At 46.1% G+C, this 18,366-nt stretch overlaps 1 protein-coding gene across 1 annotated transcript in view; it reads left to right on the forward strand.

Annotated features, from left to right (window-relative positions):
- Gpld1 (glycosylphosphatidylinositol specific phospholipase D1) overlaps positions 1-18,366 on the forward strand; it is a 45,278-nt gene that overhangs the window by 7,696 nt on the left and 19,216 nt on the right. Inside the window, exons 3-10 of the mRNA XM_046452527.2 lie at positions 4,508-4,586; positions 7,463-7,560; positions 7,959-8,069; positions 8,698-8,746; positions 9,807-9,861; positions 15,489-15,596; positions 15,985-16,012; positions 16,097-16,236. Coding sequence (XP_046308483.1) covers positions 4,508-4,586; positions 7,463-7,560; positions 7,959-8,069; positions 8,698-8,746; positions 9,807-9,861; positions 15,489-15,596; positions 15,985-16,012; positions 16,097-16,236 — 668 coding nt within the window. The remainder of the gene's footprint in view (positions 1-4,507; positions 4,587-7,462; positions 7,561-7,958; positions 8,070-8,697; positions 8,747-9,806; positions 9,862-15,488; positions 15,597-15,984; positions 16,013-16,096; positions 16,237-18,366) is intronic.

Genomic DNA, 18,366 nt, shown 5'->3' on the forward strand with positions numbered 1-18,366 from the left:
AACTCATCAGGGAGTAAGTGCTTTGTGGAGAGAGCTGGTGAGGCTGAGTAAACATCCCACTTCTCACCCAACTTGTGCCTGCTGGTTTTAGCACCCATGGGCGATTCGCACCCGAGGCGATTGGGGTGATGATGGTTGCCAAGTGGCGTTTCTGATCCTGCCCGCCTCCTGCATTTCTCTGTTGGCACTGTGCTAGAAGGTGGCTTTAACTCTAGCTCATCCACTTACCTGTCTCCTCAGGACGGCGGGTTGTTCTTCTACTCGGTGTCTTATAGTACATTGCTATTCTTAGTCTTTGGTACTGGGATTGAATCCAGGGTTGCTCCCCACTGAGCCATATTCCCAGAAATTTTCATTTTTTAATTTTGACACAGGGCCTCGCTAAGTTGCTGAGGCTGGCCTTGAACTTGTGAGCCTCCTGCCTCAGCCTTCTGAGTTGCTGGGATTCCAGGCATGTGCTGCCATGTCTGGTTTAGTTCTCAGAGTTGGCTTCATGTTGGCTGTCTAGTCTGTCAACTGATTATCTATGTCCTATTTAAAACTATAAATCCCATGAAAACACAGCCAATTCTGACTTGATCTCGCAGGATCTATTTCTAGCCTTTTCTGTGTCTCTATGTGTGACTCTTTTCTCCCCTGCCGAGACGCCTTGCTTCTGTTTTCAATGTTTATTTTCATGCTTAATCTCCTTGCATGAAATTAACATCTTGACCACGAGTGACACATCCCTTTTACTGTGGCACTGCCGGCTGAATCCCCTGGGCCCAGAAATAGATGAAAAACAAAACAAAACAAAACTTCTAAATGACAGACATGTAGAGAAGACATAAGTGCAAGAGGAGGGTAGGAGAAATGACGGTTTCTCCTGCACTCCCACACCACCATGATGGGCACCGAAGGCTGTGACCTCAGAGGGTGGGGGGCTCCTCCTCACCAGCAAGCAGCAGCCATCACCAACGGGGTGTCCTCTGATCCAGGTCAGTTCTGATTCTACTAGTTACAAGTCAGGCCTCTGAAATTTTTGGCAGATTGGCTACAAATCAGGGGTCTGATGCCTCCTCCTCAAGTTCAGCACAGGGGCCACAGTGGCTCACAGAAGTCAGGAACACAATCCTTACAAACTTCCCATAGAGGGTGTTACAAACGCCAGAAATCAGTGGCCTAGAAATCAGTGGCCGGAGAGGAGTGGAAGAGTCCCCAGCACTGAGCCCTGGGCGCTTCCTCCTGGGAGCTGGGGCGAGTCACCCTCCCGGTGCCTGGGTGGCATCTTCCTGTGGCCCTCCCTGTGCACAGCTGTCCGGAAGCTCTGCAAACACTGTCCTTTGGGGCTTTATGGAGATTGCACTGATAGGCACGGCTTTAGAAGGGATGGCTGTGTGGAAATGTGGCTGGGTGGGAAGGGTGGGACCTCGTGGTGACAGACGGGCAGGGACACAGGCAAGTCCTGTCCACACAGGCAAGTCCTGTCCGTGCTGTTCCTCCACATTCCTCCCTTGCATGTGTGGGGCAGGACCCTTTCTTGGGGGGCTGGTTATCAGGCAGGTTGGTCAGAGGGTTCTTCATGGCCAGGTACAAGGCGGAGCCTCTGTGACCTGCCGTGGGGAAGAGAAATGCTAGTTTTTATGGCTGGCCTTTGCGGGGAAGCTATGAGCCAGGAACCGAGGACCAAAAATATGTAGATGAACCTAATGTCCCACAGGAGGAAACAGCATTAACTCCTTCCAGCTTGTTGATTTTTGTTTTTGTTGGTTCTGGGGATTAAACCAGGACCTTGCACATGCTAGGCAAGTGCTCTACCCCTGAGCTGTGCCCACTTTATTGACTTTTTTTTTTTTTGAGTAGCATTTTCAAATTTGGTAGCACTCTTGCTTTTAGGGTTTAATTTTTATTTTTCATCATTGCTAATTTGGTAGCTTAAGAATGGTATGTGGCTATAGGTTTGAGTTAGTATTGTAATCATAATTTATTAAGTGAGGTTAAACATTTCAAGTGCTTGTTGACCATTCCTATCACTTCTGTGAATTACCTATGCTCTTTGCTCACTTTTTAATTTTTATATCTATCTTGATGTATAAGAATCATTCTTCAGATATTAGCACTTAATCTGTCAAATGACTCAGGTTTATTTTTTATTAAATTTGTACCTGGAGTTGTTAGACACAGAACTCCTACATTTTTGTGTGGTTAAGTGTTCAGCCTTTATGGTGTCTACCTAAATATGGAAAAAACATTTCCCCTCCATGCTTAGGCAATTATTTGCCTAAATTTGTTAGGTTTTTTTTTTTTTTTTTTAGTTATAGGTGGACACGATATCTTTATTTTATATTTGTGGTGCTGAGGGTCCAACCCAGGGCCTCACGCATGTTAGGTGAGCAGTCTACCTCTGAGCCACTACCCCAGCCCCTAAATTTGTTATTGACCTCAGCTTTCTAATCCATCCCAGGTCTATTTTGATAGAGACCGTAATAGGGATCCATCCAGTGACCTGTTTTTTGATATAAATTGCAAGTCACCTGGGTGAAGCACAGAACCCGTTTGTGGTGTATCCATGGTGCACCCGTGCATAGGGCAGTGATGGGGTCATTTGCTGACTGTCCCCTCGGCCTGCATCTGTCACATATTACGTAACACGCGTGCTGGAGTCTCTCTCTGCTCTTTTCTATTTCACGGTCTGTTCTTTTGGCTCCTGTATCAAACTGTATTTGTTTCTGTAGTTTAAAAATGTACCCGGAGGATTCAACCTCCCTCAGGACTCTTTCTTCCCCACTCTTTTGCACACTTTTATTTTTTTTCAAAGTTGACTTCAGAATTATTTGGCCATGTTAAGTGACACACCCACCTCGGGAGAGGAGCAGATTCATCAAGTCCCACGCATGTCAAGCAGTTAGGCCTGTAGCTGGCAAGATAAATGTTCCATGAAGTTAATTATTATTTCTAAGGGACAAAAGTCCAACTGGGCTATCTTTTGGTCGGGGGAGGGAGAGAGTTTATTGATCCAGGTGACTGACAGCCCTGGGGTGGAACTAGGCCCCCAGGGTGAGTTGTGGTCTCTTTCTCCACTCGGAGGACCCTGCCCCAGACTCTGCAGCCCCAGAAAGAAGAGCACTTTCCCCAGCTCTGGCTCCTAGCAAGTGTCCATTTCTGAGCCAAGCACGTGGCAGGGATGAGAGTGCCACCTGCTGCTCCAGGGGTCAGCCCCGAGGGCTCCTCAGGGCACAGGCTGACCTCAGGAGGGGTGATTCTGTTCTGTGAAAACTGGGGAGAGGAAGCAGGTGCTGCCGTCTTGTCCTCGTGGGTCATGTTCTCGGGGGACTTCTTTGCCTCCGTTTTTGGTCCACATGATGAGTGAGCCCTGGTTGAAGAGGAGGAGGTTGGGCTGCCCACTTTTCCTCGCCCGTTATGCTCCTCCGTCTTTGTGAAGATCTTGGAAACTCCTGGGCTGGCAAGGCAGGAGAGGACACCGTGCCAGGAATTAGGCACTCACTGCTCAGACTGTGAGGACAGAGGGGCAGCCGCGAGCCAAGTGTCTGGAGAAGACGCCCAGAAGGACACGTGGACCTGGCTGCCAGGGACCCGCTCCCTGACTGTTGTCACATGGCCAGGTCCCCTTCTCTAGGCGCAGATTCAACAGGCTTGCACGTGGTGTGGAAAATAACAGGGCTGCAGATGTGGAGCAGGGGTACCGCACTTGCCTAATGTGCCCAGGCCCTGGGCTCCTCCCCAGGAGTACTGCCAAAAAAAGAAAAGCAGCAGCAGTAGCCACCCCCTGACTGTTGTTGGCCCCGAGACTCTACCGTAGCAGTCCTCAGCGACTGCATGCTCTGAACTCTTCTTGAGGACACAGGGGTGCTGGAGCACATTAGGGGCCTCGGCACCACAGCCTCCAGGTAGCAGAAGCCGTGGGCCCATGGAGGAGGCAGGGCGGAAGTGCAGTCAGTTTCTAGCCCTGCCGCCTGCATGCAGCAGGCCGCGAGGGAGTCGGGATGGAGCTGAGCGAGCCACCCGCCAAGGAAGAATGTCTACTTTCACCTCGTGTTAAAGGGAAAAGGATGTTTCTCTCACTCTCTGGAAGCACAAAGTGCATGGTCCTACTCTAATGCACAGGTAGCAACTGTGAGCTGATACATACGTGTGTGGATAGCCTTCCACAGATCCCTACCTACCTAATCTAGTCTCTGCATTTTTCTCAATTCACTGTGGGTCATAAAATGACCCCACCAGCTCCAGGTCCGTGAAATAGCTTTCAGGAGGTCTTGCCCTACTGGGTAGACAGAACATGAAAGGAAGTGGAATTTAAGTAGGTGATTTTTGCTTTTTAATTAGCCTGCTCCTGCTTGGTAGGAAAGAACTGGAAGATGCATTCCAGGGTGCTGTTTTGGGTGGAGCCTGAACTGTCATCCTTGATCTGCCCGCACTGCCTGCCTCCTCCCGCAGCTGGAAGTCCACGGGCCTGTGATTCCAAGGCTGCTGCTCTGCCCCCTAATCTCTGTGTTTTCCTGCTCCCCAGCTGTTACTGGAACACCAGGATGCGTATCAGGCTGGGACCGTGTTTCCCGATTCTTTTTACCCCAGCTTCTGCAGAGGAGGTAAGATGATGGCTTGTCCACAGAACCGGGTCCCTTCTGCTTGGTTAACAGCAATGGAGGTGACCTGAGACCTGTTTCCCAGCCAGGCAGTGACTTCGTTCCCAGGTTGTTTTTACCGTTTATCCAAACTTCCCCCCTGGAGCACTGACGTTCTGAAAACCTGAGCCACTCTAAGCAGCCTGCTTGCTTTAGTGCTCTGCAGCGTCAGAGACAACATTTTACAGGAGATCAAAGGGTCTGAGTCCCCTTCCTTCTATGTTGCCTCTTGGTCTGGACTTGGGAAAAGTCCCTTCCACGTGGTGTCAGTTTCTGTGTCTAACGTAGCAGTGACAACGCCCGCCCTGCCTCGTCACTGCCTTGACGCTGGCGTTCATGCAGAATCCTTTGTCGAGTGCTGAGCAAGTCGAAGGTGGTGCAGCCCATAAACTGGGCTCGAGGCTGTGCCCATCAGGCCCCAAGGGGTGTGAGAGGCACAGTCAACTGAGTACTTGATCTTTAACCAGGTGCTGTCCCAAAGGTGTGGACAGGAAGTTGGGAATGGCAGGGGAGAGACCACCAGGACGGTGGGCAGAGGGAGCTGTCAGGCAGCGTGACAGGAGGAGGGCCTCGGCTAGGGCCACCGCAGCCCACTCACCCGTGGAAGGGAGCTGGGAGCATGAGCACCCAGCCTCACTCTTGTCCTTTGCTCTGCTCTCCCGTTCTTTCCACAAGACAAACCCAACCAAAGCCAGGGGACAAAGAAAGAAGTCAACAGAAGCAGGTGACGTTGGAGTCACCAATAGGCAGAGGGTGGAGACAGGCTCTGGCATGAAGGAAAGCCGTCCAGCTCCCTGGGACACCGTGCTATGGCGGAAACCGCTTCCAGTTTCAGGATTCTCTGTGGTTTTTTTCCTACTGTGATGTCTGTCTGGGTTGATGAAATGTTTAGGGTGACTTGTTCCCATAGTTAGTATCCCAGGCAGCCAAGCTGTGCACTTGTCATATTGGTAAAAATTTCCCTGTTTTTTTTATTCCCCCTGTGATGTCGGGGATCAAACCCAGGGCCTCAGGCATGTCAAACAAGTGCTGACCAAGAGAGCCACCCCAACCCTGTCATGTATGGTCCTTTTATTTTGCTGGTGGGGTGTTATAGTTCTCCTCCTTTCTAACCTGTCATTTCTACTTTAGCATTTCCCAAATTGGATTCATGAGAGCTTGACTGTTCTTGACATTTTAACTACCCCTTGTTTTTTTTTTTTTTTGTACCGGGGATAAAACCCAGGGGTGCTTAACCACTGAGCCACATCCCCAGCCATTTTTAATATTTTATTTTGAGACAGGGACTTGCTGAGTTGCTTAGGTCCTTGCTGAGTTGCTGAGGCTGGCTTTGAATTTGCAATCCTCCTGCCTCAGCCTCCTGATTACAGGAGTGTATACCACCCTTCCTGGTAACTGTTAAGGCGAGATTGCAATAAATCACTGAGTCGATCTTAAAGCAGGAGACAGAAACTTTATTCACCAGCCAGAAGTCTGGATCTACCAGCTGCAGGGCCACCAGGAAGGCTGCAAGTCTACCCTCTTCGGCCCCCTCCAGGGGTTGAGTATACCTTTTATAGTCCAAAACCATATTAATCATAAGTTTCGGGAGTGGCTCAGCACTAAAGCACTTGCCTGGCATGCATGAGGCCCTGGGTTCAAGCTTCAGCACCACATACAAATTGATAAAATAAAGGTATTGTGTCCAACTACAACTAAAAAATTAAATAGATATTAAAAAAATCAAAAGTGTCTGTTGCTATGATTCAAAACCATAAACGAAATCTAAAGTCATAAGCAGAAAGGGGAGTGGGTGAAAATGTCCCTAGTTGAGCGCAAGAATGTTTACTGACATCTAGACAATCAATCCCTGACTGGGTACATGGTCCAAGAAAAACGGGAACCAAAGAGAGCAGTTTTACATTGTATAAGAAGTGGCATTTTGTGTTGCCAAACAGGCCAAGCTAAGCAACTGTTGATGGGACAGAGGCGGGGCTTTCCATAGGAGAAGCAGATGTGCATGATGAGAGTCTCAGGGCCAGGAAGGTGTGCACAGAGGAGCTCCAGCATGGCACAGGGGCTTGCTGGGGGCTGGCATCTGGCATGCAGCACGCCCTTGGTCCCGTCTGCGCCATCCACCAAAGGACTGGAGATCTCTGACTAATCTGCAGTGTGGACGAGTAGAACTAGTGCTCTACTTGATTCTGGATTTTTATTGTATCCCGGGAACAGGAAGCATTTCATATTTCATCTCCAGAAATCCTCTGGAGCAGCTCAAATTTCTTAGTTCCAACTTTGAAAATCATTTTCAGAAAAACTAATGACTTAAACTTATATTTAGTTTTTATTTTGGCCATAGCATTAAAAAAAAATCTGAAGTGAGGAATCTGAGCTCAGGAGTGTTGCTTCCAGGTGTCTGGTGACATTGGCACCCTGTGAAGAATCTGTGGCACTGGGGAGTTCAGACAGACTCAGCGCTGTCTTTCCCGCCCTTGTGGGGGAATAGAGGTGATGTGGGACACCCTCTGGCCTACCCCAGTGATGCCTGCGTGAACGACTCATTGGGTCCTGTGACATTTAATGGCAATTGTCATAAATTTGTGCTGAAAGCCTTTGAGGATCTGCTTTTGTTCTTTTGAGCTCTTAGGAAGGCTGACTATGGTGGACAAAGAAGAGATTTAAAACTCCCCAAAAGAGGAAACTGCATCTGCTTTGCAGGCCTCCTTTGAGCATTGCGGAGAAGCAAGGGGGTTTCCGGGGGAGCGTGGGGAAGGGACAGGGCAGCCCAGTGGTGGCGACGGGGGATTTGCATGAGACCCTTCAACTTTTGGGAATCCAGAGCCCTGCTTTTGCTTTGTCAGGAAAATACCATGACGTGTCTGAGAGCACTCACTGGACTCCGTTCCTTAATGCAAGCGTCCATTATATCCGCGAGAGCTACCCGCTGCCCTGGGAGAAGGTAGGCCCCACCCTCTACTCCTGAAGAAATGCACCCCACACCTGTCAAGGACCGTTTTGTGCCCGAGTTGACACCCTCCTCTGTGACAGCTGTTTACCATTGCACCTATAGTGCCTGGACCACCTTAGGCACCTAGTTCACACTTGAATTAAGACATGAAAAAATCGGGGGTATGTAGTTGGTCATTTTGTCTCCACTGGTAGTGGATCTGAAGGCAGTTCCGAGACACTACAAAACATTTCAAAACATTCTACTTAATTTTTAGTAACTAGAGCAATGTGCCCACCTTTAATTTTTTTGTTAAGCCTCAAAAAGGAAAATAAATATCTAAGACATTTTTATAGGACATTGATGTATAATAAGCCAAACACAATGACTATAATTTGATTATTTGGCAGGACACAGAGAAATTGGTGGCTTTCTTGTTTGGAATCACCTCGCACATGGTGGCAGACGTCAGCTGGCACAGTCTTGGCATTGAACAAGGGTTCCTCAGGACCATGAGCGCTGTGAGTACCCGTCTCCTATGGGTGAAGCTTTGGGGCCCAAGGTCAGAAACCTCAGGTTAATTGAGTGCCACGTGGAAGCAGACTCGTCGCCCGGAGCGCTCGCTCGCTGTCGGGCAGAGTTCCGTCCTTTCCTGTCCCTTCCTCTGTTCGTGATGCCCAGGTGACTCATCCACAAGGACAGAAGTGCTCCCGGGCACTCCTCAGGGCAGCAGATGTTCTGATTCAGTTGACTCCAGCCGGGTCCTAGGAGGGTGTGAATACCGGCCGCTGGCTCTATTTCAGAGTCCTAGCTCCCCTTGGTCTTTCTAATTTTCTATATGAAAATGCCATATCTGATTGTGACCTCCCCTGGCCACTCTGCTCCTGAAAGACCCATCTGGTCATCAGCTGGTACTCATTCTGTTCGGCTGGAGGTGCACACTGGGACTCTGCTGGAGGTTTGGCAGGTACCCAGGGAGCCTGGAGCAGCCAGCTCCCCTGCCCAGGACGGGCTGCTGTGACACTCGAGCCCCTCTGAGGCTTCCGTGGCAGTTGCTTGGTTCAGCTGTTGCCTCCCTGCTGACCGCTGGCTTGTGGGCTGAGGGCGGGGCTGCAGTTCAGTCCCGACCAGATGCTTGCTTTCTTTCAGATGGACTTTCACGGCTCCTATTCTGAGGCCCACTCCGCTGGAGACTTTGGTACTGTGCTCATTTGCAGGTTTCCTCCTGTGGTAGCAGCAGAGCCCTTGTGATGAGGTCATCCCTGTGCTCTGAATATGCTGCTGCTGCTGCTGCTGTCATCGTCGTTGCTAGGAGCTATGTTAGATGCCGTTGTGTGTTTCACATTGCGGTAGTTTTGAGTGCAGGTGCGCCTCAGCCAACAGAGAGAGGTTTCTAAAGAGTTGCATCTGGTTGTTTGTTTTTATTTTAAAAACCATTCATTTTGTCACTAACTTGTGTCATAATTTTAGAAAAACTTTACTTGGATTAAAACTTATTAACTGTGTCTCCTAATCTGATACTACTACTTCTTTTTAGTTATCAATGGTCTTTCATATGTTTGTTTGTCTATATGTGGTGCTGAGAATTGAACCCACTGTCTCACACATGCTAGGCAGGTGCCCTTCCACGGAGCCACCACCTTAGCCCGATAATCCATCTTTTGATTGGTAAATTCCACCTTTTTCTGTGGTAAATTTCCTTGCACAGAGGTAAATGTTAGTTTAAAAGAACACTTATGGTCTATTTTTTTCCTTAAAATAAAACAAAAACAAAAAATCTTTGGTTATATGGATAACTCTTAATGCATGCACTTCATTAGCTTTTAAACTTCATTTATTGATTGATCAATAGATTTTTCATTTTGAGACAGGTCTCACTCAATTGCTGAGGCTGGCCTCAAACACTCTATCCTCCTGTCCCACCTCTCGTGTCACTGGGATTATAGATGTGTCCACCGTGCTTGGCTAGATAAGATTTTTTAAAAATTGCTTTTTTCTAGCTGTGTATAGTAGAGCCATGCAAGTGATTCAAGAGGCTGAGGCTGGAGGATCACAGGTTCAAGGCCAGAGAGACCTTTTCCCAAAATAAAAAATGAAAAGGAAGTGAATAGGGATGAAGCTCACTGGTAGAGCACGCTGGGTTCAATCTCTAGTACATAGCAACGTGAAGGAGTGTTTACTGGCTTTGCAACTTGTGTGGAAAGCAGCGTGCTGTGTTGTCACTCATCTACCAAGTAAATATTCTTCTCATACCACAGGAGGAGATGTGCTGAGTCAGTTTGAATTCAATTATAATTACCTCGCGCGGCGCTGGTAAGAGCAAGCCATATACTTTCAATTATGTGAATCTAAGTGGCGTTTAGGATCTTTCTTAGAAAACATAACTTAAAGTCTAGGTAGAAAACTTCTTTAGGTTTTACTTTCAGTTACCCCTTAATAATTGTTCATATTTATGGGGTGCAGTGTGATGGTTTGCACGTGCCGACCTGTGTAACAATCGACTCGGGATAGATAATGTGCCCATCATTCAAGCATCTACCAGTCACTTGTGAGACCACTCGGAATCCCCTTGCTATTCTGAAACACGTGGTGGCTGTTAACTGCAGTCCACCCACAGCGTGACGGCACCCGAGAGCCCGTTTCCATCCTGAACTCTGTACTTGTTGGCCAGTGTTCCCCATTCTCGACTCCCGCTCCTCTCCCAGCCTCTGAGACCCCTGCTGTGCCCTCTCCTTCTGCAAGATCAGCTTTTCCAGCCTGTGTTGTGAGTGCGATGGTGTGGTCCTTGTCCCTCTGTGCCTGCCTTCCGAGTCCACCCACAAGGCCGCAGAGGCAGAACTTTAGACAAAATATGCAGAGTACATACTATGTGATTCCATTTATCCAAGGTGAAAACCCAGGTACTGTGCTGCATGTGAACACACATGTATGTAACGAAACCGTTGAAGAGCAAAGTGGTTCAGAGGAAGCCTAGCGCAGCGGTTCCACCTGAGGTGGCGTGATTGTGGGGAGACAGGAGCTGGTGGGATACAGCAAGCTCTTGTTCAGGGTCATCCCTTCCACAACAGTTAGAACAGGCACCACTTTCTTGAACTTTCCTCCGTCCACACCCTCCGGTTGATTTCATTCCCTGTTGTTGTGAATGCCACTGCAGTACACACAAGAGTGCTGGTGCCTCTTGGACGTTCTGAAAATTCCTTTTGCTATCTACCCAGAGGGTGTTGTTGGATCATATGGTGGTTCCATTTTTACTGCATGTGTAAATTTTGAAAGGCAAAGTTGGATTAGAATAGGGTAAGAGCCAGGCATGGTGGCACACACTGGTAATCCCAGCAACACAGGAGGCCGAGGCAGGAGGATTGCAAGTTCAAGGCCAGCCTGGGCAATTTAGACCCCGTCTAAAATATAGAAGGGTCTGGGGATGTAGCTCAGTGGTAGAGCACCCTTGGGTTCAATCCCCAGTACTACAAACAAGAAAGATCCAAGTAGTTTTTTCAGAAGTTATAAATTATACCAAACGTATAAAAGAATGTGTGTAAGTAAAAGAAGAAGAAGTCATGCACACCTGTAGCTACTGCTCACCTTTAGAAATGGAGCACTAGTGGATCCTTACAAGCTCCCATACCTCCTCAGTCATGCCATCTTCTTTCCACCAGGGCTAACTGCTGTCCCCCAGGCCTCTTCTTAAAGATTTTGTTGCTTTTCTCATAATTTTATTAACACATGTATGTGTCCAGGTGCAGAATATGATATGGGTTTTCACTTTAGATACAGGCAATTGCATAGTATATATTATCCTGCAATTATTTTGCTCAAAATGGTCTGTGGGAGTTCATCACATTGGTATGACGAGCTCTAGGTCCATTCATTTCTACCACCAGGTGGTCCTGACTGTAGGAGGATGTGAATGTACCCACGCTGTAGCACTAGGACTTTTGACCTCCCCAGGGCTCCTGTGCCCCTTTATCCTTTTCCTTCAAAGGTGGCTTGTCTATTCTTTGCCTTTGCTTTTCAGGTACAATTTAGGACCACACTGACCTGTTCTAAGAAAATTTTGTTGGAACTTTGATTAGATGTATGTTCAATCTAGAGATGAATTGGAGGAGAATCAGTAATTCAGAAATATTGTTGTCTTCTCCATAAATATATTTTATGTTTTAAGTTTTCTTAATTGACTTTAACATTTTATAAGTGTTTCCACCAAGCTCTTATACATCTTATTTGATTTAGTCCAAAGATTTTGTTTGTTACCATAAATGGTAATTTTTAAGTTACATTTTAGAATTGATAGCTGGTCTGCAGACATGCAACTGAATTTTTTGGTGGGCTAGGGGCTGGGGATTGAACCCAGGAGAACTTTACCACTGAGCCACATCCCCAGCCCTTTTTATTTTTTATTTTGAGACAGGCTCTCCCCAAGTTGCTTAGGGCCTTGCTGATTTGCTGAGGTTGGTCTTGAACTTGTGATCCTCAGCGTGTGTCACTGCACCTGGCTGCAAGGGATGTTTTAGTTTGATTTTTTTGTTTGTTTGTTTTATATCTAGCAACATTTCTAAATATCTTTTATAATAACTGATCTGGTTTTTATTTTAGATTCAAAATTTATAATCTGCAAATTGAAGGGGCTCGGGTTGTGGCTCAGTGGTAGAGCGCTCGCCTAGCATGTGCGAGGCCCTGGGTTCGATCCTCAGCACCACATAAAAATAAACAAGTAAAATAATCTGCAAATTGTGATCGTTTGTTTTGCTTTTTCAATCCATATACCTTTAATTCTTTTTTTCTTGCTCTATCACCCTGGCTAATATCTCAAGTACAATGAGAGATGGCAATGGTGATATTTAACATACTTATTTTTTTTCCTGATATTTAAAAAAAAATGCTTTGAAGTTTTCACTATTAAATTGCTGTGTATTTTTGTGGATTCCCTTTATCAAAGTAGGAAAATTTCCATGTACTTCTAGGTTGTTAGTAATTTTTATTTATAAAGTAATATCAGATGACATTGAACATTTTTCTATATTGGTTGGAACACTTATTTCTTCTTAATACGGTGAATTATATTAATCTATTTGCTCCTATTAAATCGGCCTTCTTGCCTGGGGAGAAAACTAATCTTGTCGTCACGTGTCATCTTTATCATGTGTGCCCTCTGTCTCATCGCTGTTTGGGGTGAGCTATGTGGCTGCTCACTTCCCCTGTGCTTGTTTGGTCTTGGTATCGAGGTCGTCCTGGCTTCATGAAGGCAGACAGGGAGTGCTCTTTTGGATTCTCAGGAAGCTTGTGTAAGATTCAGGCTTTGATCCGTTGAATGTTTGACAGAATTTGCCTGGAACGCTCTCTAGTCCTGGTGTTTTTTACTTTTGGGACTCCCCAAAAATTTCTTTAATAATTATAGGATTTTGGGGTCTTTCCGTTTCTTCGTAAGGAGTTTTGTGCTTTTCTAGGGCTTTCCCGCTTCACCTGGGTGTTTCGGTGTTTGGGCAGAAGGTCATTCGTGTGTCTTCCTTCTTTCTCGGGTCACATTTGTACTGATGTCCCCTTTGTTCCCCATAAAGCTGTGTGTTCTGCCTTCTCAGATATTCAAACGATTTATCTTCTAAAATATTCCACATTTTAGTTTTAAAGAACAAACTTGATGGATCCTATATATGTTAATTTTCTATTTTATTATTTTCTATTTCTATTTTCTTCCTTTTACCTTTATTGGACTTATGTGAAATTTATCGAGTCTTAATGTATAGCCTAGAACATGGTTGATTTTTGTAACTATTTCATGAGACCTTGAAATGAATGTTAATTCTTCATTTTTTTTTTGTTTAATGTAAATGGTTATTTTATCAGCTCCTCCTTATTAAATCTACCATGCAAATCATAAGACTTGTAAGTGTTAACTAAGATATTCTTAGTATTTATTTTTTGTCAGGTTGATCTAACAATTACTGAGAGAGAAATTTGTGTTAAAAACTGACCTTGGGATGGTGGGTTTTTTAAAATTCTCCCTGTTCCATCTATGTTTGCTAGTGGTTTTTTTTTTTTTTTAAATATTTATTTATTTATTTATTTTTAGTTCTCAGCGGACACAACATCTTTGTTGGTATGTGGTGCTGAGTATCGAACCCGGGCCGCACGCATGCCAGGCGAGCGCGCTACCGCTTAAGCCACATCCCCAGCCCTATGTTTGCTAGTGTTTTAAAGACAGTGTTAGGTACATTCACGTTTCAAAGTCTTATATCTTTTTTAATTGATATAAGATTATGCAGCATGGCGGGTTTACTGTGGCATATTTGTGTATACCTAGAAATGTAAATCCATCAATTTCACCTCCCATTGTCCCCTCCTACTTCCTGCCCCAACCTACTCCAATGCAATGGTCTCCCTTCTTTCATGGTGCCCCCGGCCCCCCATTTCACATATGAGAGAAATCATGATACTTTTCTGAGTCTGATTTATTTTACTCAAAGTTATGGTCTCTAGTTCCATCCACTTTCCTGAAAATGACATAATTTTGTCCTTTATGGCCAGCTAAAACTCCATTGCATTTATTTATCTGCCACCAACTCTGACAGCTGGTGAACTGATTTTTTTCATCCTGATGGGGGCTCTTCATCCCTAGCAGTGCTTGTTGCCTTAATGTCTACGTCATCAGATGTGCCTGTGGTTAGACTGTTATCTTTGGGTTGTACTCCATGGTGCTTGAATTACTTGGGGCATGTGTTGGGATCGTGTTTCCCTCTAGAGAGGGTTTTCCTTGGCCTCTGTAGGCCACCTGAGGACCCCTTAAATTACCTTTAGCCCCGGAAGTCTTCCCACTGGGCAGTAACGTGGTTGTGGGGCAAAACCTTTGTGGACAGAGTGACGTGTGGCTCCCCAGTACAGAGGGTGTATTTTCCCCCTCTCCATACCAGGGTGGAGATGGTAGATTCTCGGCTCTGCTGGGTGGTGCTGGATTCTTTCTCTCTCTCACTCATGGCGGACACCTGGCCTTCTGTTTTCTAGACAGGGTGCAGACCTCCTCTGTGGCTCACTTCAGGTGGCTCCTCTGCTCCATCTCCTGCCTCCCACTTGCCATCACAACTGTCAGTCCCTTGGCGGGTGTCCCCAGAGTAGCAGCTGAAGTCCTGCGTGCTTACCTCCCAAAGCTTTCAGTTTCTATTTGTTTTTGGTCTTTGGAAAATTTTTGCTTTCTTGCTAGTTTAGTGATTCATTTAAATAAATATTTTTGTTGATTTTTCCCCTTCCGGCCTTTCAAGCTATTTTCATTGGGAAGACCATTCCAGAACTCTTATAAAATAAAAATTAGACTCCCCAATCCCTTCTTTCTTGCAAATATAATTAAGACGTATTCTATTGGTTGTGATTTTTGCCTTGTTACAGAGAGTCTATGGATTTTGAATTTATGATAAAAGATTGTTCAAATCTAATTTTAAAATATTGATCTTTTCCAACTAAAATAACTAGTGTCTATAAACCCAAAGCTGAACTTAGAGTATGCAGCACAAAATAAGGGAGACACTCTGAAGCATGTTTTAGTAAGGAGCTATATTTGATTTAAAAAAAAATGATTCTTGAGAATAATTTAACTCAAAAAAATGAGGCTACTTTAAAATTGCTTCTTGAAATCTAAATTCACAAAATTATACCCCCTTTGAGTTATTTGTAGTTAGTTTTCAATCTTTATACCTTCATAAATATTTGATTAAGGTGCTAACTGTTTGCTCTGCATCACTGAACAAATTTTTAACTTCTCTGTTGCCTCAGCTACCTCTTATATAAAATGGGGACATGTTAGTACCCACCAAGGTCACTGATAGGATTCAGTAACCAGTGCACGTGAAAACCCTTGCATGGTATCTGGCCAGAATAACCATAGAATAGCTGTTATTGTTGTCTTCAGCTTCAGAATCAAGACATCTCTTATTTTATTCTAATGCATTTCTCAGGTATGTGCCCATCAAAGATCTACTGGGAATTTATGAGAAACTTTATGGCCGAGAAGTCATTACCAAAAATGTCATCATTGATTGTACGTACCTTCAGTTCTTAGAAATGTGAGTATAACCCAGAGGAAGGGTCTTTTTTTTCAAAATTTTGGGCACTGGAGACTGAACCAAGGGCTACTTCACCACTGAGCCTCATCCCCAGCCCTTTTTTATTTAATTTTTGAGACGGGGTCTTGCTAAGTTGCTGAGGGTGGCCTCGAACTTGCAATCCTCCTGCCTCAGCCTCCCTAATCCTGCTGGGATTACAGGCGTGCGCATGGCTTTCCTTGTGACTTTCTTGTGTGTGAGCTCCTGAGAATGGGTTTTGGTTATATGGATCTGGCTTATTCAGAGCAAATGCATCATAGTGGGTCTCTGTGGATGGCCTTTCTCTTCAACGCTTGCTTCATTTCTTATAGAAAATATGATTTACGATCAGTCCTTGTTTCTGTTGCAGGTATGGAGAGGTGTTAGCCGTTTCCAAGGTAAAGACTCATTCCTCCCCGACTCAAGGCTTTGTGCAGGTGCAGGCTCAGCACCTCATTTATTTTTCTTTTTCTCTGCTGCAGCTTTATTCTACGTACTCTACAAAGTCCCCGTTTCTGGTGGAACAGTTCCAGGAGTATTTCCTTGGAGGACTGGATGACATGGTGTTCTGGTCCACCAATATCTACCGGCTCACGAGCTTCATGCTGGAGAACGGGACCAGGTGAGCAGCCGTAACTGTTTCCTAACCTGTCGCTACCTGCCCTGCTACCCTGTTCCCCGCCTAGCTCTCGGGCTTTTCATCTGATCAAACAAACACAGAGCAATCTCGTGAAGTGCTGCCTTAACCTGCTCAAGGAGGAGAAGCAAGGAAATCCGGCACCTCAGGACCCTCCTGGTTCCCATCCACTGGGCTTGGCTGATGCCCCTCAGGTTTTAGGAACAGAGAGATGGGTATTGCAAAGTGTGTGGGAGGGAGTACTTATGAAGGCAGGAAGGATCGCTCCCCCAACCCCCAGGTGGCACCCCAACTGTTTGGGGGGGGATCCATGCTGGGGCCAGCCCTCCGCAGGCTCAAGAGGGCTCTACTGTGTGTGCCACAGTCCACTCGACGACCTCTCAGGGTTGAGGGTTGCAGAGGGTTCCTCACCTAAAAGAGGAGAAGCCACCAGACCCCTGGCCACACCTCCTATATAGCACTCTGTGGAAACCTGACACCCGCCCAGATGGGACAGCTGCTGCACCTGAGTCCTCTTCCTCCTCTCCTGGCCATGCTCAGGGAGAGTTGACCAGACTCGGACCAAATGCAGGTCAGAGCAGCTGGGACGCTTGCTCCAGGCTGCAGCCAGGCTCTGCTGTGACCACACCATGGGTGGCACTGCCCTGGCCCCCTGGGGCCCAGTGGAGCAGCCGGGTTAGACTGGAAGCCCTGGAGGCAGCCTGTGCTGCAGGCACAGGGCCCAGCAGGGAGCCCTGGAGATGCCAACAGCAGAGGACCAGGGATCCTCTGGGCAGCAGCTGTGCCCTGGAGGCTGTTCCTGACAGCTCTGTAGGAGGCCTGAGTGCCCAGGCCACCAGAGTGGCCTCTAGAGGCACTGCTCCAGAACAGCAGACACTGGAGGGTGTGCTAGGACCTTGAACTCCTGCGGGTATTCATGTGGTGATTGTCCTGATTATAAGTTGTGCTGTTTGAAACGCCCTCTGATGCTAAGTTCAACCTTCAGCTTGTACATAGTAAACCTGTGTTTAAGAGTCAGTGAGTAACCACTTGGCTGGGGTGATCTGATACAAATACCATTTTAATAGTGAAATGAACCTCAAGTTAAATTCCCAAGGCCTCACTCCGTGGCTGCGGGTTTTTAGGTGCATTTTTGGAAAAAGGGTGGGCTTTGGCATTTGAGAGAGCTGCCACTCATACCGAGTTATCTGGAGCAAGTTGCTAACCTCCCTAAGCCTCGGTGTAAATCAGGGACAGGAATTGTTCTGCCTTCTCGTAGGGTGTGGAGACTAAATGAGCACAACTGCGTCAAGGGTTTCGTGTGTAGAAAGCACTTAATGGATGTCGGCTACTGTGATTATAGTTAGAAGGGAGTCAGGTTTATATTGGAAGGATTCATAATACCTGGTCACATTAGACTGACCTGCATTTCCCCATTTTATATCACCCATGTGAAACAAGCTGGAAAAACTTTTTTTTTGTGTGTGTGTGTGTGTGTGTGTGTGGCGGGGTACCAGGGATTAAACCCAGAGGCACTTAAACACTGAGCCACACCCCCAGTCCTTTTTCTCATTTTTTAGAGACAGGGTCGTCCTAAGTCGCTGATTCTGGCCTTGAATTTGTAATCCTCCTGCCTCAGCCTCCTGAGCCACTGGGATCCCAGGCGTTTGCCACCATGCCCAGCAGGAAAACATTTTTTGATATTTATTTTGGGTTTGGTTTTACACAGGTAAGGAAAGATATGTTGCTAGACCTTAACTTTTTGGAAATTTTTTTTAAAAATATCTTTATTTTATTTTTATGTGGTGCTGAGAATTGAACCCAGTGCCTCATGCATGCTAGGCGAGCACACTACCACTTGAGCCACATCCTCAGCCCCGAAATTTTTGGTTTTATTAGTTGTAGATGAATACAATACCTTTATTTATTTTTATGTGGTGCTGAGAATACTCACACGTGCTAGGCGAGTATTCTACCACTGAGCCACAACCCCAACCCCTAGACCTTAATTTTTAACTAGGAAGAAATAATGGAGAGGAACAGATTTTTTTTTTTATTGGTTGTTCAAAACATTACAAAGCTCTTGACATATCATATTTCATACATTAGATTCAAGTGGGTTATGAACTCCCATTT

Source organism: Marmota monax, unplaced genomic scaffold, assembly GCF_021218885.2.
Source record: "Marmota monax isolate L192 unplaced genomic scaffold, Marmota_monax_Labrador192_F-V1.1 WCK01_AAM20220418_F8-fsc00141, whole genome shotgun sequence".
Lineage (NCBI taxonomy): Eukaryota > Metazoa > Chordata > Mammalia > Rodentia > Sciuridae > Marmota > Marmota monax.